Raw genomic sequence first — 25,266 nt, 5'->3', positions numbered from 1 at the left:
CGATTTGTTCAGTTCCGTGAAGGATGGATATCAATTACAATGCAATAAAGATTGGTTTGGTTTGGTTTATGGGGTTTAACGTCCCAAAGCGACTAAGGCTATGAGAGACGCCGTAGTGAAGGGCTCCGGAAATTTCGACCACCTGGGGTTCTTTAACGTGCACTGACATCGCACAGTACACGGGCCTCTAGAATTTCTCCTCCAAAGAAATTCTAGCCGCCGCGGCCGGGATCGAACCCGCGTCTTTTGCGTCAGCAGCCGAGTACCATAGCCGCTGAGCCACCGCGGCGGCATGCAATAAAGAGTCAGAACGGTTGTTGCGCGTGCGCAGGTGAGCGGTGTCCGTGTCCTATGTCCGTTGCCTTCCGTAGTCTTCCAAATCTGTGCCCAGCAAAGTTCTAGATGCCATCATTTTAGTGGATACGCCCACCGAAAGACAGTCAGCACCGGCCCACTCGACTCTATTACCCCTGCTTGTGGCATCAGCAAGTTTTTGTTAGACGCTTGCATGCGGCAGACATTCGTCGGACAAAGGCTCGGGAACGAAGCGGCTTATACCAGCAAAGGTTAAAGGTAAGCCTCATTCTGTGAGCAATTTTGATTTAGGAATATATTTGTTACCGTCGAAGCTGTTAGTGTGGTAAAATAGCACCCCACCTTCTATCCATGCTATTCGAAGTGCGAGCAGAGGCAGCAGAGAAAGGCGACAGAGCCAAAGACAGGCGTCTCGCGTTGCCCTTTCATTGTTGAAATCCGCACTTCGGAAGCATTTTCTAATATGAAGCTCTCCTTTCGCTATCATAGGAGCTTCCTTGACTTCCAGTAGTTGCTGTGGGCTCCAGCACACTATTACAAGAGCGTTAATTCCTTGTCCCGAGCCTTAAAGAAAGAACACTGCACGGTTGCTTTGAGCAGAAAGCGTCGTGGTAGATCTCGGCTAAGCATCGTAACGTAATTTTGTTTACATGCCTTGGATTGAGGTGAATGTTCGAGTGCCATGGTAAGCAATAATTTGGCATAGCTAAAGACCTCAACTATTTCCTCGACTGTTGATACCACAAGGTACGCGATGGTGCAATGTCTCGTGAAGAGCCATGGCGCCATCCATCGGCACACCACGGAACCATTGGGAAACGAAGGGGGGGGGGGGGTATACGGGACTACGAAGACGCTGTTTACGTATGCACTTCACGTGTTCATGGCTGCCACTGGAAAACCAAAGTAAAGCGTTAGGCTACGACGATGGGACAGCTGCTGCTGCTGCTGACGTTGCTGCTGTCGCCCCGGCCGTTCTTTCTCTTCCGTCACGAAGCATTGGCACCTTGACCAGTGGGCTATATTTGGAAGTAAAACTGATGTGCACTGCAAGTACAAAAAAAATCAGGGGGCACTTTGGCTCTCTTAAGCGCTTAAGTGCGCCTTTCCTGGCGCTCGGTTTGGCATTGACTGTGAGACTGTTTGGGCTGTACTAGTGCTAGTACACTCCCACCACACATTACAACTACACACTTTGACTGCCAACTTTGACTGCTTCTTTAGCACGACTCTCTCTCTGCTTCGATGAGTTCTGTTGTATCCATGGCTCTTTTCGCAGTAATAATATGTAATAAGGTATGTAATGAGGTCCCCCACGGACGCCTTACGTCCCTTGTCTGAGCGGACAACTATTTTTTTTTTATTAGTTGTCGTCTGCTCCAAAAGGAGGCGTTAGGCATCCATGGGTGACCTTATTACTTCGAATCCGCGCACTCTGACGTCATAACCATTTCGACCAACCGAAAAGCGCGACACCTCTGCTGTCAACCTTCCGTCGACAACGATGAGGCATTAAAGTCTTTCGCCTTAATGCCGTTGGGAGGTCAAACCCAAGTACAAAAATCGGAGGTTTGACGCGGGACGCTTCGCGTACCTAGGCAGCTTGGACCGAAATGCTTCGCTGCCGCATCTGGATCCGGAGCGTACAGCATCTAGGCCTACGTTCAGGTATGCGCGATGTAGACAAGCTTCCGCGAACGGCGCTGCTCACTTCAGAGCAGATCGAAAGATGAGGCCCTCACCGTAGCGCTTGGGGCGGTTATCTTCAGCAGGTTCAGCAGGCCTTAGTCTCACTGCATTGAAGTTCTTGCGCATGGCACAGCTGAACCTTTTTATCTTCTTCGATCGTTTTTTTTTTCTAACGGCGGGTCTCTGTGGCGTTTTGCGCGTTTATTTGGTGCTCACATAGCCTAATCATACAATCACGTTCATCGCAGAGCCTAATGCATTCACATAGTCGACTAAATCAGCAGCATATAACTAGCAACGGCAGTTATGTACTGATCCTGAGCATAAATGCCTGCATCAAAACACCTTTGAGAACATATTTCTCGATGACAATTACGCCTGCGGTGTAAACGATGCGGCACGCAGGAAAACGTTCACATTATAGATTATTGCACACTACAATGTAGCACATCTTCCGAAAGCTGAGCTCAGCGACCCGTGATTTTGGGGCCGCTTATAGTACATTACATTTGTAAAAAAATCTGTTTCATACGTCTTTTCAGGTGCCCATTATATCCTTTTCGTGCTCTTACCTGTACGCGCTTCCGTTTCGCGAAACATGGCCGTTGCGCTAAAAAAAACTTTCATATCATTTATCCGTCTGTTTAATTATCTGCTATGCTGGAGAACCAAAGGAATCTTCTGTGAGCGCAGGCAGTTGGGATCCCGCAGTGGTCGTCAACTGCTTCGATTGTGGTCGCTCAGTACCAGATACTTCCGGAAACATTTTGTCTTGCGACCTCAGTACCGTGGGCCCGCTTTAGAAGCGGAACTTACACTTCTTTTAAATGAAGAACAAGAAGTATTGAAGCCTATTATCATGACCTGAGCCACGACTGAAAAGCATTGGGGGAACGAAACTGCACTTTCTATGCAGGCAGTATCAAGAAGTACGAGCCCTAACAGCTTGTACAGGTAGCATTAAGGTACAGAACTCTTTGTATCATCTTAGGGGCGTAATGAGCTAATTTCTGGCCCCCAAAAAATGCTGCATAGGTGGGGGTGAGGTCACGCTGTGATGACGTCACTGAGCTTTACGTTAATCGACGAATGCATGCAAATCAAAGAATGTCTACCGTTAAGTGACGCACGTGTCTTATATCTTCGTTTTGCAGCCTTAGTTTACATTCAGAAAATGCCGAAAACAGCTAACGTCATCCGCTATCGTTGAATGGCTGTTAAGGAAACCAGGATGTAATCTTGTGCTTCCTTTATGTTTCAACAACTGTTGTAAATGACTCAACGCAGCCTAAAAAAATGCGGTAGGAAATGCAGATTTCCGATTTCTCATCTATCATCTCGCTTCCTTGTATCACTTTTTATGCACGTCAATTCGGGTCTGAGCGTACCTTGGAGCTATACGTAGCGCTCATGGGAGTTTTAGGCGTTATGAATCTTCGTTACGCCTTCATTTTTTTCGACTTGATTTGCAGAGCATGACAACGGCACAGAAGGACAGACGCCTTGGTGTCGTCACTGACAAATACATAAGCACACTCCAGGGATTGTGCACGATCACCAAAGCCACCAATAAGGATGTCACCGACATGTTCAACGAATTAGGCCGCACTCTCGGTATGGGATCATCGATTGATTCTGCCTCGTCATCATCGTCCCGTGGTCCCAAGGGTCGTCGTGGTGGCTCCGGTAAGCACAGTACTTTCAAATAGCGAAATGGCGTCCAGCCTGTTCTTATGCAGGTATGAGTGGAGCTCAAAGTAATAGGTTTTTCTGTAGCCTTTGAAACATATATGAAGGGTCGCCGCTGTGGTTCAGAGGTTACGGCACTCTGCTGCGGACCCGAAAGACGCGGGTTCGATCCCGGCCGCGGTGGTCGAATTTTGATGGATGCGATGTTCTAGAGGTTCGTGTACTGTGCGATGTCAGTGCACGTTAAAGAACCCCAGATGGTCGAAATTTCCGGAGCCCTTCACTACGGCGTCCCTGATAGCCTGAGTCACTCTGGGACGTTAAATCCCATAAAACAAACTAAACGAAACTTATATGAAAGACCGCGCAAGAAACTATGCAGAGGAAAGTGAGAGGGGCCACGTTAGGAGATAGTGACAGCATTGTGCCCTTCAGAAGCGTAGCTTTTAATTTCATCCCATCTGCAATCAAGAAGAGGCCATGAACATGAGCGTTACATTTAATAGACAAACAAGGAACCGGCTGCGGCTGCACAGGAGATTCGATACCAAGCGAGGAAACCGGCAGCTGCAGCTACAAACATCTTGGAATAGAGGTGAGATCAGGGAACATGCTTTAATAGAGTAATCCTTGCTGGAACAGCACATGACTAACTAGAAATGAGACGTAGAGGCGTTTTCCCTGCAGTGGTTTTAACCTGATAAATGCTCAAATTAGTAGTTCCAGGTGCAGTTGTTCGCAGGTATCGTGATTTAGACTGCAGGGACTGTGCGTACGTTATTGCGCTGTCCATCCTCGAACGGAATAAATAGTTTTATGCAAAAACTCTATGAGACGTCATGAAGAGAAAGACACGTAGACACTCACTCTTGCGGCACATTAACGTTGTCTGGGTGAAAAGGATGAGAGGTATTTAAAAGAGGGACACTCCGATGCCACCTGTGGAACGCAGGTGATCAATGTGCAAGTGACGATGCCGTTTTTTTTTTCATTTCTCAACTGAGATAAGGATTGTGAAGTGAGAGCCAGTACACGAACGTCATCACTCTCACTTCAGCCCGCAAGACCAATAAATATTTCTTGATGTGAGGTCACTTACACTTATCAAGGTGACGCTGAAGTATTGATGAAAGAAGGGTGGTCATAATGATGTTTTCCCACCTGCTTTGTTGCAGAATCAAGCGTTCGTTAAGCATTTATTCTCCGCAGGTCAAGATAGAGGTTATCATATTGATTCTGATGCGTTACACCGCGCCCTATTGTAGCTGCCAGAGTAGTAGCATTGTCGAGGGAAGAAAGGTTCCAAATACGAGAGTGTTTATTTATGGTGCTCGCTTGCTGACCCGAACGACGCGGGTGCGATCTCGGTCGCATTGATCGCATTTAGATGGAGGCGAAATGCTAGAGTCCCGTGTGCTGCGCAATGCCACTGCCAATTAAAAACTCCATGTGGTAGGTACTACGGCATCCCTCATAGACTTAGTCGCTTTGGGAGGTCTGACCCCAGGAGCCAAACCACAAAATATGAACATTCTTGAATAATTTAAGCATCAAATACAGATTCTGAACGGTACGTTTGGTGTCCAGAACCTGTCGCTAAATCATGAAGTTATCCGGTTATCTTCCGATTCAAACGAAAGTAAACCGACCTATCGTATTGCGAACAGGGGCTCCTAAACCGAACCCAATCCCTGCCAGTACGTTTACATATTCCTGCGTAGCGCTTCAAGGTGGCGGCGGGGACCGCGAGAGCTTCGACCGGCCCTGCACGTGGAAACCGGGCGAGAAGCAGTGTTGGCTCGTGTCCGAGCTCGAGCCGTGGAACCGCGTGCTGTGTCGCAACTGCATCGAGCTGTGCGAGCACACGTGGGGCGAAATGACGCTGGAGGGATCCACCTGGCCCGAGAGCAGCATCCCGGACGGCCGCGACATTCTCCGAGCGTCCCTACTCATGCACTTGCTTCTGCGGCAGCACAGGCGAGCAGTGCACGTGACCTACCTGGGCAGGTCGTGCCCGTCATGTGTTGCTTTCTTTCGATGTTGTAGACTGGCACAGACTGTTATTATTGTAAATGTATCTGTCAACGCTATGCTTATTTAGGCATTATTTCCACACGTGTTTTGACACGAAATAGATTCAGTGATTTGGTGCAGGTTAGCTCGCACTGCCACACTGCTACAGTCAGACTTGGAGCGAATTCGTGAGCATAAGCATGAATCACGAGGAGCAGGAGGAGGTTACGTGGGATGGAAACGTGAAGAAACAGCCTCGCTTTGACTGGATGCCTGTGTCAGCAGCGGTTTATCTAAGGAGCTTTGTTTTCAGTATTTGTTTTTAGAGGAATTTGAAAGCTACGATTCCGACGCTTTTCATCATGTTCAGGCTAGAAACAGTTCGTTTTTGTTTTCATAAGAATAATCAAGGGTTAGCGGCCATGAGATAGCGGTCAAAGGTATACACATATTTGAGTCGCTATAGGGTAGTAAATGCCATAGCCACTCGGCCACCGCCGAGGGACAAACTGGTTAGTGCATCCGCGTCGAATGCAGGGGGTGCTTTGAAGGTGCATCTTATTTTTTCTCTCTCGTTTATATTTTGTGAAATCAATACACTGTGAGTGCCCGAAAGTGCAGTTTTAACTGTGGTTCCCCGGCAGTCGGCTTAAGGGCGCCGAAGCCAACGGCGCGAAACTAAGGAGAGAGTGTGAACGCCTAACGCTGTAAGTTCTAGGCCACTGTATCTGGTGCCAAGGGGTTAGTGCATCCACCTCGTAGTCGTGTTGTCCTGACAGATGTTGCGCTCCCAGGTGATACTGCATTTTTACCGGCGGGTGTCCGAATGTGCATCCACTGAGGGTGCTCCCGAGGGCGACCTGTAGTTTGCTCCCTCTAAAACGTTATCCGGAACAGGAGGGCAAGCTGCCGGGCTAGTTGGTGATGCATTTTCTGAAGAAGTTAGCGCAGAAAACGGACAAGGGACAGAAAGAAAGGGCACATAAGACATTCACGAGCGCTCGTGAATGTTTTACGTGTTCTTTCATCGGTCCCTCGTCCGTATTTCGCGCTAACTTCAGAAAACGTTATTCGGAAGAACCACCCTGCGGTGCAGAAGGGTTCATGGTAGGACTACGATGCTGCAGGTGCGTGACCCGTGTTGTGATGCACCATACTACCATGTTCTTCGAGATGCCTATCTTATGGCATGCCCTGCAGAATGGAGGAGCGGGAGTCGGCTTCGTCGAGTTCACAGGTGCACGGATCCACGAATCCACCGCGGTGAGCTGTACTGCTGTGTCTGCCGAGTGTTGCAGCATAGAGTTAGTGTCATGCTTCAACCAGCTGGGAACAGCCCATACGCTAACACTATATTATAAAACTAATTTTCACGCGGACGGAGGTCCAGAGACCTCAATACGTTTTTACGTTGAAAGCTGTTTTACGGAGCTTCCATTGTAGCAAAGCATAGCTCGTGCAACACCAGAGCCAACGCGTGGGCCTAAGCAAGTACTAGGGAGAAGCAGATGGTGGGGGGGGGGGGGGGGGGCATTCGCGAAGCCTAAGTTGTGGTGAATTCCGATCGGAGATCTGGAGTGGTCCAACAACTCGAGCGCCTTAATCCGGCAAACCGTACTCGCACCAATCAGTGTTTCGAGCACTTGTGGCCCAGCCGTAGCAAACCGGTCACGCTCGGTGACGTCTGCTACGGGACGGTAGATAGTGAAGTGCTGTAAAGAAGCGCACCAAAAACGGGCATTCGACGCAATCACTCCCGGTCAAATCCGCTTGTTTAGCTGGAGCCATCCTGGCTGCTCCACGGTGCCTTCTTGGCTCGGCGAGCTTTCCCACTTTGCCTTGGGAACACGCGATTCCGATCGGTCCTTGGTATAGTCTTGCTGTGAAAATAACAGGAAACGTTGATCAGTGAAGTGCGCCGAATCTGTGATTAGAATTCTCCATGCAAGGATCAGCTAGTAGCGCCACGCTCAGAATCAAGTCGCAGCCATGATAGCAGCAGCGCGCTACATATTACGGACAATACAAAGCAAAGAGATACCAAAAAGTGCTCGCTCTTTGTGGCGTGTCTCCGTTTTGTTCTGTCCGTAAAAAGTTAAGCTCTGGCTACTAGAACGAACAGTCCGCCGCGGCAGTTCAGTGGTTATGGCACTCGGCTGCTGACCCAAAACACGCGAGTGCGACCCCAGCCGCGGCAGAGGCGAAATCCTAGAGGCCCATGTACTGTGCGATGTCAGTGCACCTTAAAGAACACCAGGAGGTTGAAATTTCTGGAGGCCTCCACTACGACGCTCCTCATAGCCTGAGTCGCTTTAGAACGTTAGACCCCCTTAAACCCATAAATTACAATGAACAACCAAATACAGGGCTCAGGCACTTTTAGTGGCCAAAACTGTTTTAGAAAGACAGGCGCCGAGCGCGCCATTTGTAATCCTGCTAGTGGTATGGTTGATGAAGATCTCACCCACCGCAGCGCTCAGCAGCGTCAGGTCATCGTAGCTGCACTGAAGGCACTACCGTTTGCGCTACCAATCATCAATCTTATCGGGTCGAGAACCAGACTGAGCATCGGCGGCTTACAAACACTTCCTGAAGCAGCGCGTAACAGGGTGCAGGAAAATGTCTTTCGCCGGAAATTAGCGCGCCGCGCCACGAAGCTTAGCAGTGGATGACTTTCTTTTTTTCTCACTCTCTCGTGTTCCCTCTTCAAGCAGAAGCAGCCGATCGATGTGCTCACGTGGTCCCACTCGGTGATCTGCCTTCCAGTCCTCCACACGCTGCATATATTGCGCGTCCTCTCTGACGAGGACGTGGCGCATACTTTGGGCAACTACCTCTTACGGACCACGACTGTCAAGTGCATCGCCTTGAACTACGTGGAGGTAATGCGCCCAACATGCAGTGATTTACTTTGTATATGTGTAAGCGTCTGCTATTCCGCAATACATAGACTCCAGTAAGGAACTAGCGCACTGGTTTCGCTCGATTTGTTTTATTGTTGCATTGAGGGCTTGAGAGGACTTCCTCAGGGCAAAAGCTTGGCGCTGCTTTACGCAATTTATGCACTATGGTCGGAAGAACTAGATACTCGGACGCTTAGTAGACAAATGCGCTTAGTAGACAAATGCGCTTAGTAGACAAATGCGCTTAGTAGACAAATGCGCTTAGTAGACAAATGCGCTTAGTAGACAAAAGCTCTTAGTAGGCGCTTAATAGACAATGGCGCTTAGGAAACAAGTGCGCATATACCCGAAGACAAAAGTATATTTGAGGTTTCTGAATGCAAAAATGGCTCTATAGCTTTCTATAGACTCTGAAGAACGGTGGAACACCCAAGCAGGCGCCGCCTTGCTCTTTGAACTGAAAGAAGAGCACGTGAGACTGCCTCAAGATTGCGATGCTAAAAAAAAAGTTACAAGAATAAAGGCGATAAGTTATTACCCAGAGGGACTTGTAATCCTGTCGTAAGTCAGGCGAGATGAATGCAAACTTTCTGCGTTCCCAGCAGCTGTGTGTTTCCTGTGTCTATTTCGCGTGCGTTGCCTGAAAATATAAAGGCCTTATGCATTGTTCACACGGACTTAATGCTTCTGCAGGCTAAAGATGAGGATGCTGCTGCATTCCTGGACTATTTGGCCCAAAACAGGACAGTTACGACCCTCGAGCTGACAGAACAATTCGTGATGGCACGGGAGGGCGAAGCTCTCGCACATGTCCTCCGAAACCACGTCGTTCTCGAAAGCCTGGAGGTAAGGAGCCCGGCAGGATTTGTTGATGTGCACTGACGATTGTCATCTATGACTGGGCACTGATTGGCGCTAGGTATGCAGCTACCCCCTTCAACACTGCAACCTCAAAAGTCCCACCAGTGCTCAGTATTCTATGCACGCATGAAATCCACGGTTGGAACTGAAACATTGTATGCTCATCTTGAGTAACTTTCACAACTCAATTTTGTTTATTCTCTCCATCATTTCATCCCGTCATTTTAAAAGTCACTAGTTGGCGCGACAAAAAAGAGGTATCATGCAACTTGCCGTGATGACTTTACCCGCTAAATAACGAAAAGTTACTCCTAGTATTCATAGGCGCATGAATAGGCTGCCAGGGGAGAGCGAATCGTGATATGGTGCTGTCAGAACGAGTAAAGCCATACCGAAGCAGGAGAGCGAGTATTGAAAAGGTGAAGCATGGGCAGATCTCACTTCGTCGTCATGGTCAGTGAGGTTAATTGCACTACTGGACCGTTGTCACTCTCATCTCTCCACTTAGCTGTGTCCTCCGCCAGCCGAAACTGTCATGTTCCGCCATTTTCTAATCTCAGATCACTTTTTGTGCTGTGACCGCCATTTTTCGCATTGGTGTATCAACCTGGTTACCCAATATCTAAAGTATTGCCTGGAGCACACTGTTTTTCTCCAAACCTGTTTACTCATATTTTCTTACTTGTGTCGGTTCTAAAATGCACATGGCTCCCATCCTTTCACTTCAAATTGCCCATATATCATTTGCCATTCCACATCTGTAGGGGCATTGTCAGTAATCTAAAGACTTTCTTGTTAGCTTCAACGATGTGGACGCATAGACAGACGAGTGCCTGAAGGATGGGTCTGTTATGAAGAGGTGTTGCCAGACGTAAATTGAAGGCATTATAAGCAAGAAATTTAATTGTATGCAATAACTATAGGCATTATAAGCAAGAATTATTTAATCAAGAAGAAATTTAATTTCATCCCCTAACTACATGCATCTTTAAACAAATATATGTGGACTAATTATTGCTGTGCGAACTACACAGTGCACCAGTGGATCTCGAACATTAAGTTTTAGATCCAAATTAATTTTTTTCGAGCAAAGGTCTGCAAAAAGTGACGTCCGTTATTTTTTTCCTCGAACAATGTTCAATAAAAAATGAAATTTCCAAAGAATGCAGCCGTATGCCTGCAGAAGATTGCATTTGAATGTAATCTTTTTCAAATTGTGTATGGCTTTGCGCCACCGATGAGCAAAGGCACGCCTGCCTGCCTGCCTTCTACCGGACTTTTTACTTATGGTGCAGCCATGTCTTCAAGACGCGAACGGCGGTCTCGTCGTCTTGAAATGTGGATCCGCGAAGCCGATCTTCCCAATACACCTCCTGCATTTATTTCTTCATTCTGGCGGCAGATCGGTGACACGAAACAGCACACTCCCTCAGCCGTGCTGCGGGCTGCGGTACAGAGCTCCAGCCTCAAGTCCCTCATGGTGCGCTTCTTTGCCATCCTCGCCGAGGACATCGAGGCCATGGCCGCCGCCCTGACTCGACTTCCGCCTTCGTACGCGAGTGTGACCGACGCCGCTGTGTCGCCACCGCCTAAACCCACCACCTGCCTGGAAAGCCTCGAATTCTTCGGTAGCGCATCGTGCGAACCGCGTCTGCAGCGGGCTTATGCCGCGCTTATCGGAGGCAAGAACTTCACGTTATCCTCTCCACACGATTCATAAAATGGTTCATCATCATCATCATCAGCCTAACTACGCCCAATGCAAGACAAAGGCCTCTCCCATCTCTGTCCAATTAACCCTGTCCTTTGGTCAAATGTTTAGTAGAATCCCCCAAGGTGGAGTAGATTTGTAATAAGTAGACTGCTCCGGTGAAGCGGGGGTCCCGGGTTCGAACCCCGGACCAGGACGAAATTTTCTTTAACTACGAAGTTTCTGAGAAAGCTGTATAGCTTTCCTTTGTAGCCGTTGGCTGCGCTTGGGTGGATGTCAATGAGTAATTACTCCCTTATTACAACCCTGTCCTTTGCCAGCTGCTGGCACCGTATCTCCGCAAAATTGTTAATCTCATCCGCCCACCCCACTTTCTGCCGCCCCCTGCTACGCTTGCCTTCTTTTGCAATCCACGCCGCTAACCTTAAGAACCAGCGGTTACATTGCCTTCGCATTACATGCCCTGCCCAAGACCATTTCTTCCTTTTGATTTCCACCAGGATGTAAATAATCGGCGTTGGTTCCCTCACCCACTCTGCCATATTTCAGTCTCTTAACATTATACCTATCATATTTCTTTCCATGGCTGACTGCATTGTCCTTAATTTAAGCTTAATCCTTTTCGTCAGCCTCCATATGGCAGGTTCCCTCAGAGCATGAATGGAGGCTTACTAATATTCCCGGAGAGAAAAGCATACAACCTCATGAAAAGGTTGACGCAGCCCACATGGAAAAGGTATATAGGGTACGAACTGGGGACAAAACGAGTAGAAAGGAGTGAGTAGTACTCTCATTGTTTTTTTTCTTTGTTCTTTTTCTGTTACAAGATACTTAGCGCGTACCGGCGGGGCTCAAAGGACCGGCAATTGAATTTCATGCATTAAATTTTTTTGCGGCGGTACGGAGAACTTAATAAGGTGCTGTATTCCGCAACGATTTTGTTAGAAACGCTGTAGAAGATTTTAAAGCAGAGCTCTTAGGTGCACGTTCCTGCGATCGGTGGCGTCGTTGGCGTAGTCGGCGTAACACGCCACCAGACAGGTGGTGTTTCGCGCTGCTACTACTTGCCAATGTTAGAGCGGAGGAACAGACAACCGGAAGTTGGCTTCCACGGGAAGATCCCGTAGGGTGGCTAGCAGCGTAACACGCCACCTTCCAGGGGTGGCAGGTGGCGTGAAAATACGTTAAGTGTTGCGCTCAAATCTTGCATTAGCGCCCATCCTAATCGTCTTTCCATTTTCTTGCTGAATTTCTTTGATCAGTTGGTGCCCCTGTTTTTATGGATCCCGATACTAGACTCCACGATCAGTGAGCGCGGATGCAGACTGCACGCCGGCAGAAGTGACGTACTGGAAACTAACACTAATCACCCCAGCCAGGCAGTTATCACAGTTTTAGTACAGAGTGACGTCCATATGGACACCCATATCAAATGCAGTTACGACACAGCCGGTATTGATTTACCTGAGTTACATGACGTCCGCGTTCTTGTCATCTCAACAGGCCACACCAACGCATCTGCTCTTGAGATAATAAAAATCTTTAAAGGCTAAAAAAAAAAATCACCCATTGTGTCAATCCTCTCTTATGCTCTGTTTCTTTGTCTCTGCGTTTTCATTAATTTCCTAAGTTTTATGTGCCTAAACTCTAACGGTGCTGCGACTCCTAATTATGGAGTTAGCAGTTTTGCAGTCAGGTAAATAAACCTTACGTTCCCCGGGTCAGCAGCAGTTTTCCAAAGTCCTTGTCTCAAGTTGCGCGCCAACACCCAAGGACGGCATATCCTACCGCCAGCTATGACCGTCCCTGTCTCTCCGCACAGGCGTCCTGGTGGAGCTCAGAATCTTCTTGTGCGGCCTGAACGAGGTGTTCGCTACCAACGCGGCATCCCAGCTTCGGCGCGACTCTCGTCTGCGGGTGCTCGACATTAGGAGTAACGATATCCCCATCTCATCCATCTGCTCCCTGGTCGGTGCGCTCCAAGTGAGTGGGATACATCGTTGTTATTTTGATACTCAGTATTTAGGCGCACGACCATTAGCACATTTGCGTCGGATGTCCGCTGTACAGTAAAGAACCATTGCCGAATAACTGAAGTAGTCCTCAGTGTCTAACAACCGTGCAAACCACGGAAGGAACCTCCAATAATGCGCTTTGATGCCTACTGATAGGACAGCGCACCCATCGAAATGGCTTGTACTGTGCACCAGCAGGTCTTTTGTATTTGCCTGAGCCCGCAGAGGCGAATTTTCATGAGTGACATCATAGAACAGCACTCCAGCCACTCTGTACTTCGCGCACATGAATATAATTTTCGAACGCGTGTATGCCTGTGTGGATATTTGCCGTGCGGATTGTTCAGAACAGATCTGAAAAGCTCGCGCTATGACGCTAAGACGAGCAATATGACGGCACCCATGCAGCGCTTTGAAAAATTTCTTTAGCGTACATGAAATATGTCTAGAGAAATGTCTAGATGAAATACACCTACCTGAAATCTGTATAGCTAAAGATTAAAGTGTATACGACTAATCATCGTCATCATCGTCAGCCTGACTAAGCCGACTGCAGGGCAAAGGCCTCTCCCATGTCTCTCCAATTAACCCTGTCCTTCGCCAGCCGTGGCCACCATATTCCCGCAAATTTCTTAATCTCATCCGCCCACCTAACTTTCTCCCGCCCCCTGTTACGTTTGCCTTCTCTTGGAGTCCACTCCGTTACCCTTAAGGACCAGCGGTTATCTTTCCTTCGCATTACATGCCCTGCCCAAACCCACTTCTTCCTCTTGATTGGCTGGTTAACATCCCTGCCTTTCCCTCTCTCTGTATCTATCTATCAACTAGGATATCATTAACGGGCGTTTGTTCTCTCTAATGCAATTCGGCAAAAGTGCGTAATTAAAACCAACCGAACGTGTCGCTGTGGTTCAGACATTATGGCGTCCTGATGATGTGATCAAACAAAACTGTCCCACAGAAACGCGACTTGACGGAAATTTTGCCACTTTTGACATGCTTGCGTGAACCGGAAAACCCAACGTTTGGAAGTTATTCCGTCGCCCTTCTTTTCCCGTTTCGTAATCGATGGTGTACAAGATACAAGAAACCGTAGGGTATAAGAAACCTTTGAAACCCATTAGCCGGCGTACAGTGAATAACGAGTGCTTACAAATTGTGAAAAAAAAAAACGGGCGGAGTAGTTTCGGGCCATTAAGGGTTAATGTCTAAGTGACAATTATCGCCAAATTGATACAAAGGTGGTACCCCTATTGCATATACATCGTGTGTCAACTGAAATTTTACAGAATTTTAAAAAATTTGCTTTTTGATTGAGAAGCGTTCTTTCTTTCGGTATAACATTTTCAGCGGTGTAGTGCATAAGAATACAGCTAAGAGGTGCTAACTGTCCGGCTGGTTAGCTAATACTGTATAGTTAACATTTTAACTATTACTGCTAGTTTATTGTTGAGAATAGTGGAGCCCACAGTATGTAATTTCCGTATTTTTTTTTAGAATTTCGAAAAAGCGCTTACCTTCGGCGCAGTGGCTCAACAAATTTCGGCTGTTTCGATGAGTTATTTGCACTGGAGAGGTTTCTTTGCCTGCAAGCTTCTCGAAAACGGATGCATTTTGGCGCAATGTAGCCAAAATATGTTGGGTCACAGCGGGGACGGTAACCGATTTTTCGAAATATTTAACACTGATGTTGATATCGATTCCGGTGGGTTAAACGGCTCTCAAAATGAAGGAGCGTTATAGTAATAGCTAAAAAGTTAACAATTCCATATAAGCTACCTAGCCAGTGAGTTAACAGGTCTTAGCTGTGGTCTGATGTGCTACGCCTCTGAAGTTACTATGTCAAAAAAAAAAGCGCTCTTCCGACTCAAAAAGCTTATCCCTCAAAATTGTGTAAACCTTGTTTCACGTACAAAACTGAACGGCCACTTTTCAGCGGTAAATATAGTTTCGTTACAGATAACTTAATTAATAAAAAAGTCATAGTAGTAAGAGGATGTCTATTTAGGGCAGGTAGTGACCGCAGATCCGGATCATGAGACGGAAATAACTAGAAGAATAACAATGGGGTGGAGCGCATATGGCAGGTTCTCTCAGATCATGAATGGCAGTTTACCAATATCCCTCAAGAGAAAAGTATACAACAGCTGTATCTTACTGGTACTTACCTATGGGGCAGAAACGTGAAGGCTAACAAAGAGGGTTCAGCTTAAGTTAAGGACAACGCAGCGAGCTATGGAAAGAAAAATGATAGGTGTAACGTTAAGAGATCGGAAGCGGGCGGAATGGGTGAGAGAACAAACGCGCGTTAATGATATCCTAGTTGAAATCAAGAGGAAGTGGGCTTGGACAAGGCATGTAATGCGAAGGCAAGATAACCGCTGGTCCTTAAGGGTAACGGAGTGGATTCCAAGAGAAGGCACAGGGGGCGGCAGAAAGTTAGGTGGGCAGATGAGATTAAGAAATTAGCGGGAATATGGTGGCCGCAACTGGCGAAGGACAGGGTTAATTCGAGAGACATGGCAGAGGCCTTTGCCCTGCAGTGGGTGTAGTCAGGATAATGATGATGATGATGAAAACTGCATAGTGGTCTATCTATAGTTTTCAAATGGCCGAAATAATCTGTCTCTCACTTTCGGACCCCCCTCTAATGCTACCGCAATGCATGAGCGTGTCCGCTCTTTACCGCATTTTCTTCCAGAGTCCGGTAATAAATGCTTTTTTTAACAAGGTGAACTCTACGCTGGAGACGTTGGCCTTCGACTTGAGCGGCTGGCTGCCGCAGTTCCTTCTATCGACACTGTTCAACATCCTCCGAGAGATCGATGTCTCCTCACGCGTCCAAGTGAACTGCTACGACCTGCACCCGTTGTGTATCTCGCAAGCCGGAGGATTGTTCGGAATCTCTAACTACCTTTTGGGTCTGGGCACGCGCACTGCAGAAGAAGCAGCCATCCTCCTGGAACCACTGGTTACCGGCACGAACGTTACTTCAGTGTGCATTCATTGCTACAGCACTGTGGAAGACTCTGTCGTCGAACAGTTAGTCGATGCACTCGGCAAGACCAAGTCCGTCAGGTGGGCACCGTCCGTTTTTGTTTTTTTTAATGCCTCCGCAGCCGTTGGGTTTCGAACAATATCACGGCCGTGACTCGCCCCTACAGCGCGCATGGACCCAAGCCGCATTAGACTCGCATCTCTCCCTCGCTTCACTGACGATCACTGGAGCGGCTGGAGATATGGCGGGATGCAAGCACAAGTTGAGCAGTAAACGTTGTTGGGCAAGTTGGTTCATGGCAATCGAAAATTCGAGCTATAAAGACCTTCAGAAGTCAGGAGAACACGACGCGAGCGTAAAGAGGTTTATTTGAAGAACAAGGAAGGTTAGTTTTGCCAGCACAGGCTCAGAACGGTATCAAAAGCAGATATGAGAAAAAGGGGGAGCCACGACAGCGTGCCTTGGAAGGAACGTACTTGAGTAATATAAAGTCCGATCGACGGTTCACTGATACAGCCTGTAGCTCGGATAGACACCTGAGCATAAGAGGACAATTCAAAACCAGGAGCAACATCACCTATCGAAACACTGCTGGCGCACAAATGCAACTGTTTATTAAAACAAAACAAGATTATGCGAAAGTGTGCAAAAAGACAACAGGAAGAGAACTTGTCGAAGCGTATTTTATCAAGAGCTACAGACTTTATCACTGAAACATTGATACGAATTTACAATAGCCAAGTTTGTTTCCTCGAAGGCGCGTTGTCGTGACTCCTTTTTTTTCTCATATCTGCGTTAGTTTGCAATCTGAGCTTTTTCTGGTACAAGTAAGTAAACTTGCTTATTCTTCGAATAAACCATAGTTGTATGTTCCGTCCCGTCTAGTCCTCACTTGTTAGCCTTTTTCTTGCCCAACCTATCATTAATCTTTATGTACATTGGAAGTGACTCAACTGTATTAGCGGTGCTCTTCATCCTAGGTGCCGTTTGAAAAATATATAAGAGAAAGAGTTCGCACGGTTTCAGTGGAAAGTCGACTGTGCGCTGGAAGTTCGTCGGTATCTGGCAGCCGCTCATTTATCAGCAACTTTATAGGGAGGGAGCACTCGGGGAGTGACGATTCTGTCTGCAAAATGCCTTCCTTACGCTTCCTTCGTGGGAGCACGCGTGATGTTACGTCAACGCCCCCTAGAATTCCCTGCTTTCGAAAACTCTAGAGGCCCGTGTACTGTGCGATGTCAGTGCACGTTAAAGAACCCCAGGTGGTCGAAATTTCCGGAGCCCTCCACTACGGCGTCTCTCATAGCCTTAGTCGCTTTGGGACGTTAAACCCCACAAACCAAACCAAACCAACTGTAAACTATAATAACAGCGCTTGTATTCAGCGAATCGGCATGCATAATTCTAGTCAAGTTAGCAGCTTCAATTGCTGGACAAGAGAAGATGGATTGAATCTGCTCCGATGTTTGCTCAGACTGAAGTATGAAGCAAAAAAAAAAGATGTCCAGGCTTAGCTTGGTTAAGCCAAGAATGCGTTGCATATTGCGCGGTCTTTTTGCGCGAGGTATTGCTTGGCGGCACTCGATTTTCTTAGCAGCTTTTCCTCCGTGACGTCACGCGCCGGCGCAGCGCCCCTAGCGGGAGGAGCGGGAGTCAGGTGGTGGCTGCGGCCGCGCGCGACCGCGCGAGTTGGGGCCCAGCTTTTCCTCCGGCTGTCGTGACGTCACGTCACGTGGTTTGGTGGCTGCCCGGCCGCGCCCAAAGGCTGAACTGAGTGATTGCAATATGCAACGCATAAACAAAATACGTAAACTCAGAACGGTGGAAAGCATCAAAGAACAGAAATTTAGGATAACTTTTTATGTGGCATTTTAAAACTTTTATTTGAGCGAAAAATAGTCTCATATGCCACTCGACGGCTTAAGTCAAGGGAAAATTTCGTGACGGTCTTGAATATGTTAGTGACTGGTATCATTTATAAGTTCTTTCTTCTGTTTTGATTTCGCTGGTGTTTCGCTGGCAGTAGTTACTCGCCCGCGGTAGTGCTATGCTTCCCGAAGTTAGTGCCGCTAGTTTATAGCGTACATGTTCAAAGCGTCTCCCGTTTGTTCCATGCAGGCAGTTGAGCCTGTTCCTAGACTGGCCTGAAAACAGCATCGTCAGCGTGCTGCGTTCGCTGGAGCAGAATCGAAGCGTCTCTGTCCTCGAGATACACAAGGCTACGTTCAGGAAGAGGTCAGCCAAGGCTCTGGCCCGACTGGTGGAGCAGAACCGCATGCTAAACAATATTTTAGTGGAACTGGACAAGGAAGACACCGCCGGATTCCCGCAGCTTCGTACCGTCTGCCGAGAACTCAAGGAAGCCGTACCTCGCAACCGTTTTCTCACCAACGTGGATATTAATCTTCAAGATGGCAACCGTGCCTCAGATTACGTCATCTTGGACGCCCTGAGGCGCAACAGGGTGAGTGGTTGTTTCGCTTGCCTCAAGAACTCTTTCACCTGTTTCGGGGTAAAATATTCTTGGAGTGAACCGAATGCTTAAGACTGAGACAAGATTTTCATTCAAAGAATTGGTTTGGTTTGGTTTATGGGGTTTAACGTCCCAAAGCAACTGAGGCTATGAGAGACGCCGTAGTGGAGGGCTCCGGAAATTTTGCCCACCTGGGGTTCTTTAATGTGCACTGACATCGCACAGTACACGGGCCTCTAGAATTTTTCCTCCAAAGAAATTCTGCCGCCGCGGCCGGGATCGAACCGCGTCTTTTGGGTCAGCAGCCGAGCACCATAACCAAGAATTGCGGGTTTGGTCAGTTCAGGGTGAGGAAGGGTCTGCGCAGCAAACTGTGCAGATGATACATAGCGGTAATCTACGTAGTATGGGACCACCGCCACTGCCCTCCTTGACACAAGCACTAGCTCTTCGAAGTAGACTGGTGTCTGGCAGTGTCCGTTTTATGCGAAGCATACTACTTTAGCTACCACTTCAGCACTTCACCGTGGTTATGCGCCTCCAAATCACGTGATACATGACGGCACACCACGTGACACGATGACGTCACGACAGTAGAGAAACGGGTGCCCACCTCGCGCCGTCGCTTTGGTTGTGCGCCTCCAAATCACGTGATACATGACGTAACACCACGTGACACGATGACGTCACGACAGTGAAGAAACGGGGGCCACCTCGCGCCGTCGCTGTGGTTGTGCGCCTCCAAGTCACGTGATACATGACGTCACACCACGTGACACGATGACGTCACGACAGTGGAGAAACGGGGGCCCACCTCGCGCCGTCGCTGTGGTTGTCCGCCTCCAAATCACGTGCCACGATGATGCCACACCACGTGACACGATGACGTCACGGCAGTGGAGAAACGGGGGCCCACCTCGCGCCGTCACTGTGGTTGTGCGCCTCCAAATCAAGTGATACATGACATCACACCACGTGACACGATGACGTCACGACAGTGGAGAAACGAGGGCCCACCTCGCGCCGTCGCTGTGGTTGTGCGCCTCCAAATTACGCGACACGATGATGCATCGCATTCTCCAGGCTTAACCAAGTTATGCCTCAGCCATTTTTTTTCATGGTGGTTCAGCTGCGAATGATGGGGCGGCAGAACTGAAGACTAGAGTCAAAATGACTGGCACACAAAGCCGTCATGAGCGCCCTTTATGCATTACGGCGCTGTCAGCGAAACCACAGCGCTAAACATCTTTTATTGCTGAAGTATGTGACTGTCAAACAAGAGTGACAAGGTCTTGTTCCTAGAGGGAAACGTAGTACAGTTCTGAGCACATGCCAAGTATGTCGCAGTCCCCTATAGGAATGCCAGAGCACATTTTCGTTAGCTACATGTAGGCCGTGAACTTTCCGATGCTTATTTATGACCAAAATTGTCTTGTTTCTCAGCGTTTATATCGTTTTTGTGAAATTGCTTTTTTTCGGCTAGTTTTACGGCGAAAATTCTATAAAAGCGGTGTTTGTCTATAAAAATTAACGTTTAGAAGAGGGGGAATGGATGCAAAAGTTATATTCCTTTTTATCCTCATTTGTACACGTACTGTGCACGGTTGGTTGTAATCGGTGGCTCGTTCACCTTTTTGACTCGGTTCTGTTAGCATGCATTTGTTGACAGCAACCAACTTCGAAACTGCTCGTTCAATGTTAGGACTGGAGAGGTTAGGAGGTCGAGACAGAACGAGGTAGTCGCACGCATATAGCTTCAAAAAAACGCAGCGCCGACCTCAGCCCTGTCCTTATACGGTGGCAAGTTTCGGTCCCAGGCTACATCTTCTTCAAGCCAGAGGCGTCTCTCACTACGGGTCAGAAGGTCTGAGAGTAGCGCACGAAATCGTCTTGCAGCTCTCTCTTCCACGATAGTCAACAAATTGGACGTGTATCTAGGAGTCATCTGTGAACTTTGATTCATGAGAAAAATAGTTCAGTGCGCAGCCAACGGCCTCAGTGCATACTATGTATATTGAGCGTTTTCTGCTTCGGTTAGTGGCAAACCGAAAAAGAACTTTAAGCCTCCCGAATGCTTTTATTTTACATCGATTTTTTCTTGGCCCTTTATTGGTGCAAATGGCACCGGCATAACCAACTTACTCAGCCACTCAAAAAAATTGCAGTCACTTCGTCGAGGCCTGGGCGAGCCCAATGTAGGAAGATATTGACCTCACCCCATCGCATCCCCTCCTCCTCCTCTTCCAATGTTAAACGCCGATAAAGTCGGGTGCCTAAGCACGCAGCTCTATCTCTCCGCCGTTTACACTGGTGCCTGTGTGGTCATACCAAGTGCAAACGTTCTCGTGTACTATAGAACGTCGGGGCATGTCAAAGGCTCCGAGGTAGTCGAAATTGATTCTTCGTGCTTTTTTGCGCCGCCCACAGTGGTCTGCCTTCTTTTGCTAGGTCATTTATTTGCTTTCGTGAACTTTTTCGGTATTTTTAAAACAAATGTAGCAGCATCTTTTCACATGCGTCTCTAACCGTATACGCATTACAGGCTATCTTCATCTTAATCATCTTTAAACGAATCTTTTGCCACTCAGTTCCATCTTCGTCAGCCAGTGTAACGAGACACAAAGCTGCAGACTTTGGTTTTGTTCTCTCCAAGAGATGAGGGCCCTGTCGGATTCTATGTCTTTCCTGTGATCTTTTTCACATGACAGGCCCTGTACAACTCTACAAGGTCATGCGTTCTACCTAGGTTATCATCTTTTTAGTCCGAAAGTACTACTCCAGACGTACCAACCCCGAGAAAGAATCTTGTCTTCTGCTTTCGGAGTAACTCGGATAAAGTCGGGTTAGTTTCTGGGGAGCGTTGGACGTGCTGCAACCAATAAGAGATGGCCGTCCCGCCACCAATGTCAAGAAACACTTTGTGTCATCACAAGCTGCCCATTGAATTGTGAGCAAACTTGGCAGTTAATGGTTGGTCGCGAGAGGTTGCTCGGGAAGAGCAACATGGGTCGCACAATCCCTACCGGTGGTGGCACCTCCTATCGCAGGGCAGCGGCGCAGCTCTTAAACGCTGCACCGATGCGCCAGGAGTGGTATGAGGGCTCCCAGCTATTAATGAATGTAAAGTAGAGAATGATCAATACTGCATATATAGGCATTAACTCAATAAAGCTATCGATCATACCCATAATGCGGAGCTGAAATGTCATCCTTCAATTGAAGAATGAACACCTGATTCCGCACGTCTACTCGGTTTAACTACGTTAAACCCTTACCACTTTTATGCGAAGCATATTACTAGAACTACACTACAGCCCGTCGAGCGCGGCGGTGGAGCTACCATTGACCTTTAGCGTGACCAAGTGACACCACGTTACAACATGACGTCACAGAAGAGGAGAGATGGGCTGCCGGCTGACGCGGTCGGCCGCGGCGGTGGAGGCTCCACATCAGAGGCGCGGCGGCTGACCACGTGACAACATGACGTCACAGCAGAGGAGAGATGGGCTGCCGGCTCGCGCAGTCGGCCGCGGCGGTGGAGGCTCCACATCAGAGGCGCTGCAGCTGACCACGTGACGCTACAGCAGCGGTATAAAGCTGAGCTTGCCTCGCTCTCCGGGCACTTACGAGGCGGCCAGGTGTTTCCATGGGTGCCAAGAATGATGTTGTAGCCGGTGCTGGGGCAGCGGTTGTACACTCTGCATTGAATTCACCGATGATCCCGTATATAGCTGCCACGGCAATCCTTGCTACACTTCTAGTGGTTGTATTAAAATGACCAAGTATTCAACCAAAGAAAGCCATGTATTACCAAGCCTAGCCATCAATATGCTTCGCATCTGACTAGGCTTAACCTTAGCTAAGCCTCAGCCATTTTTTCTGATACCAAGCCGAATAAGGCACCATGATTATCCCACAGTGCCTAGTTCGTTTTTTAAGGCATTGAAGAGACTTTCATCCTACCATCGCGGCCATGCATGTACGCTTTTAAGGACATGGGTGCTCTGCACTGTAGTACAGCTTTGGCCAGCCATTGTTTTGACCAGAAAAAAAAAACAGCTGGTAATGAGAACTGACAATGTATAAGTTAAATTCACACCTCTGGTTAAGCGTAGCGGTTGCCCGCTTGTCGCTTTGGGGATATCTAAGTGGGCTCCAGCCGTATTATTCATTTGGTCCGGAGATCAGGCATTGTCTACAGCATGTTACGTGCAGTCACGGGATCCAGGTGACCTTGAGAGAAGGCACTCTTCATGCCGGGACTGTACAACAGTAGTTATTTCTTGCCCCTTCAGAGCCTAAGAAAAATGTGGGGGTTTTGCTAGCGGCAGCTTTAAAAAGACACTTTCTCCGGAGTAAAGGGCGTAGCCATCCGCATTGTAACTCAGCCGTTCCCACCTTGGCCTCTTAAGAAGAATGCTGCCCACGTTTGCCTAGGAGACTTTCAAGAATGTGCCGTGTATCGTCATATCCATAGGTCTTCGAGTCAGATATACTCAGGAAAATTGATGAGGGCTCTTTTATTGCTCGAGTTGCAAAACTCCAATGTCATGTATTCAATTTTGATGATCTGCTCTGTATGAAAGAGTGAGGTCACCGCAGTAAAACTCAGTGAAGGTCGCAATGAAGTTCCCGGACGGGTGCCAACAGAACGCTCCTTACCTCAGCCTGCGCCACACTCAGCTTACTTCCAGGTACTAACCACAGGTTATCGCAGGATTTTGAACCGGAATATCGTAGCTAATAGGACTAGGCAGCGGTAATTGTGCACTTAAGTAAAACTCTTGTTTGGCGAGCTGGTTCATCTTTGAACGGGTGCGTGCTTGCGCGAAGATGACGGGACACAACGAAGAAACACACACCACATATACAGAGCGCTCTGTATATGCAGCGTGTGTTTCTTTGTTCTGGCCCGTCTTCTTCGCTCGAGCACGTACCCCTTCAATTATGCACGTGTGGCTGCCATACAGTAAATCCAACCTAACTTATCAAATGGTAGAATAAACGCTGGGGAGGTGGGATGGCACCGGGTACAGCTATAGCCCCTCACGCCTCCAGCCAGAGAAAGCGAAAGTGTTTGGAATTTTTGTTCATTGCATACGTGCGAGCGCGTGTGCGCATGAAATTCTGTTCAACGAACGGGTTTGGTTTGTTTTATGGGGTTTAACGTCCCAAAGCGACTAAGGCTATGAGAGACGCCGTAGTGGAGGGCTCCGGAAATTTCGACCACCTGGGGTTCTTTAACGTGCACTGACATCGCACAGTACACGGGCCTCAAGAATTTCCCCTCCAAAGAAATTCCAGCCGCCGCGGCCGGGATCGAACCCGCGTCTTTCGGGTCAGCAGCTGAGCACCATAACCACTGAGCCACCGCAGCGGCACGAACGGGTTTAGTCACTTACAAAAGAAGACCTCGCTGTGCATTAATTCCTTTTATTATGTAAATTCTGATGAAACTCGATTGGCAGCAGATCGCTGATTCCAGGCTTTTGTGCAAAGGCGTTTTGAGTTCTGTGCGCACGTAACCTGCCTAACTACACCTTCTCAAAAACGCAGGGGCTCGTCAATCAACCAGTTCATTTTGTGAATGGCTCCAATGATAAAAAAGAAGCCCTTGCCTTTGAGACACTACAGTACTCCACGAATGTCCTGATGGACCTGCGCAAAGGCGACGAGGCTCGTGCCAGAAAGCAGATCGTTGAGGCCCGCAGGAGGCTGGCTCTCAACTACTTCATCTTCACGGGCGTCGTCAAGGCCAAGATAGTCTGTCGCCCTCATCCGAGGGGAAGGTGCAGATTCGACAAGCTAGGCAAGGATTTGCAGGCTCGCATCTGCTCTTACCTCAGCGTGACCGACGTCATGGACATCTAGGCGCTCCTATTTCTCAAAGGGGCATGCACCCCTCGGGAAACAGTAAAGCTCAAGTGCTGTACATTGTTACGCAAACTTGTCACCGGCCGGAGAACTTGGTCACGAGCCACCTTATAACTGACAGCAGGGCAACAGCGTCTTCCGAGATCTCCATTTACCTGTGTCATCTATTTTCTAGGCTAGCTGCCAATCTGACTTTTATAGACCCACTTGATGAGCATTTAGGTATTTTTATTTGTGGCTATTGCAGGGCTCTTATTTCTCATACATTTGTAGCCGTCTTTCTTACAAATCATTTTTTTCGTCCAGTGTGTTAATTCAAAAAGTGCGCCCAAAACACAAAAGGAATTCAAAGGGGCTTTTCATCGGATTCGTTCATGGCTGTTTTCTGGTTCAGGGGCACTCAGTGTCATTTTGCCAACCTGACTTGGTTTGCATGTTTCCAACTGAACTGACAAGAGATTGTGATGACACGAGAGTGCGTATCAGCAGCTTTCCACTTGTCCATTTTGCTCTTAAGCTTGAGCTCACGGGTACTGCATTATAACTCACTTCCTAACATCCAGCACAGTATATATTTTTTAGTTGGTTTCTTAATTCACCTTTATACAATACCTTTTTCGGCATCATTATTTTACCTCTTAAGCCAACTTTTACCCTGTGCATTCTTACGATATGAATTGACGCAGCACACTGTGTAGTTTGCGAAATTATATGCTTTCACTGGA

At 48.0% G+C, this 25,266-nt stretch overlaps 1 protein-coding gene across 1 annotated transcript; it reads left to right on the top strand.

The window, feature by feature from the left end:
- The first annotated feature begins 553 nt into the window (after positions 1-553).
- LOC149336312 (uncharacterized) lies at positions 554-24,563 on the top strand. The gene is made up of 11 exons (XM_089552812.1): positions 554-573; positions 3,477-3,690; positions 5,415-5,670; positions 6,834-6,969; positions 8,418-8,588; positions 9,303-9,455; positions 10,873-11,152; positions 13,004-13,164; positions 15,928-16,274; positions 18,313-18,658; positions 24,224-24,563. The coding sequence occupies exons 2-11, from the start codon at positions 3,480-3,482 to the stop codon at positions 24,536-24,538; spliced, it is 2,376 nt and encodes a 791-aa protein (XP_089408938.1). The 5' UTR covers positions 554-573; positions 3,477-3,479; the 3' UTR covers positions 24,539-24,563.
- Positions 24,564-25,266: the final 703 nt, after the last annotated feature.

This window comes from Amblyomma mixtum, chromosome 7 (assembly GCF_055824585.1).
Source record: "Amblyomma mixtum isolate Tamu chromosome 7, ASM5582458v1, whole genome shotgun sequence".
Lineage (NCBI taxonomy): Eukaryota > Metazoa > Arthropoda > Arachnida > Ixodida > Ixodidae > Amblyomma > Amblyomma mixtum.
This window is presented reverse-complemented; position numbering and strand designations above follow the sequence as displayed.

What these genes read in the sequence shown, in the direction of transcription:
- LOC149336312 (XM_089552812.1), top strand. Translation starts at nt 3,480, where the DNA reads ATGACAACGGCACAGAAGGACAGACGCCTTGGTGTCGTCACTGACAAA. An exon ending in TTGCTTCTGCGGCAGCACAG is followed by an intron (nt 5,671 to 6,833) that starts GCGAGCAGTGCA and finishes ACGATGCTGCAG; the next exon opens with GTGCGTGACCCGTGTTGTGA. An exon ending in GGATCCACGAATCCACCGCG is followed by an intron (nt 6,970 to 8,417) that starts GTGAGCTGTACT and finishes TCCCTCTTCAAG; the next exon opens with CAGAAGCAGCCGATCGATGT.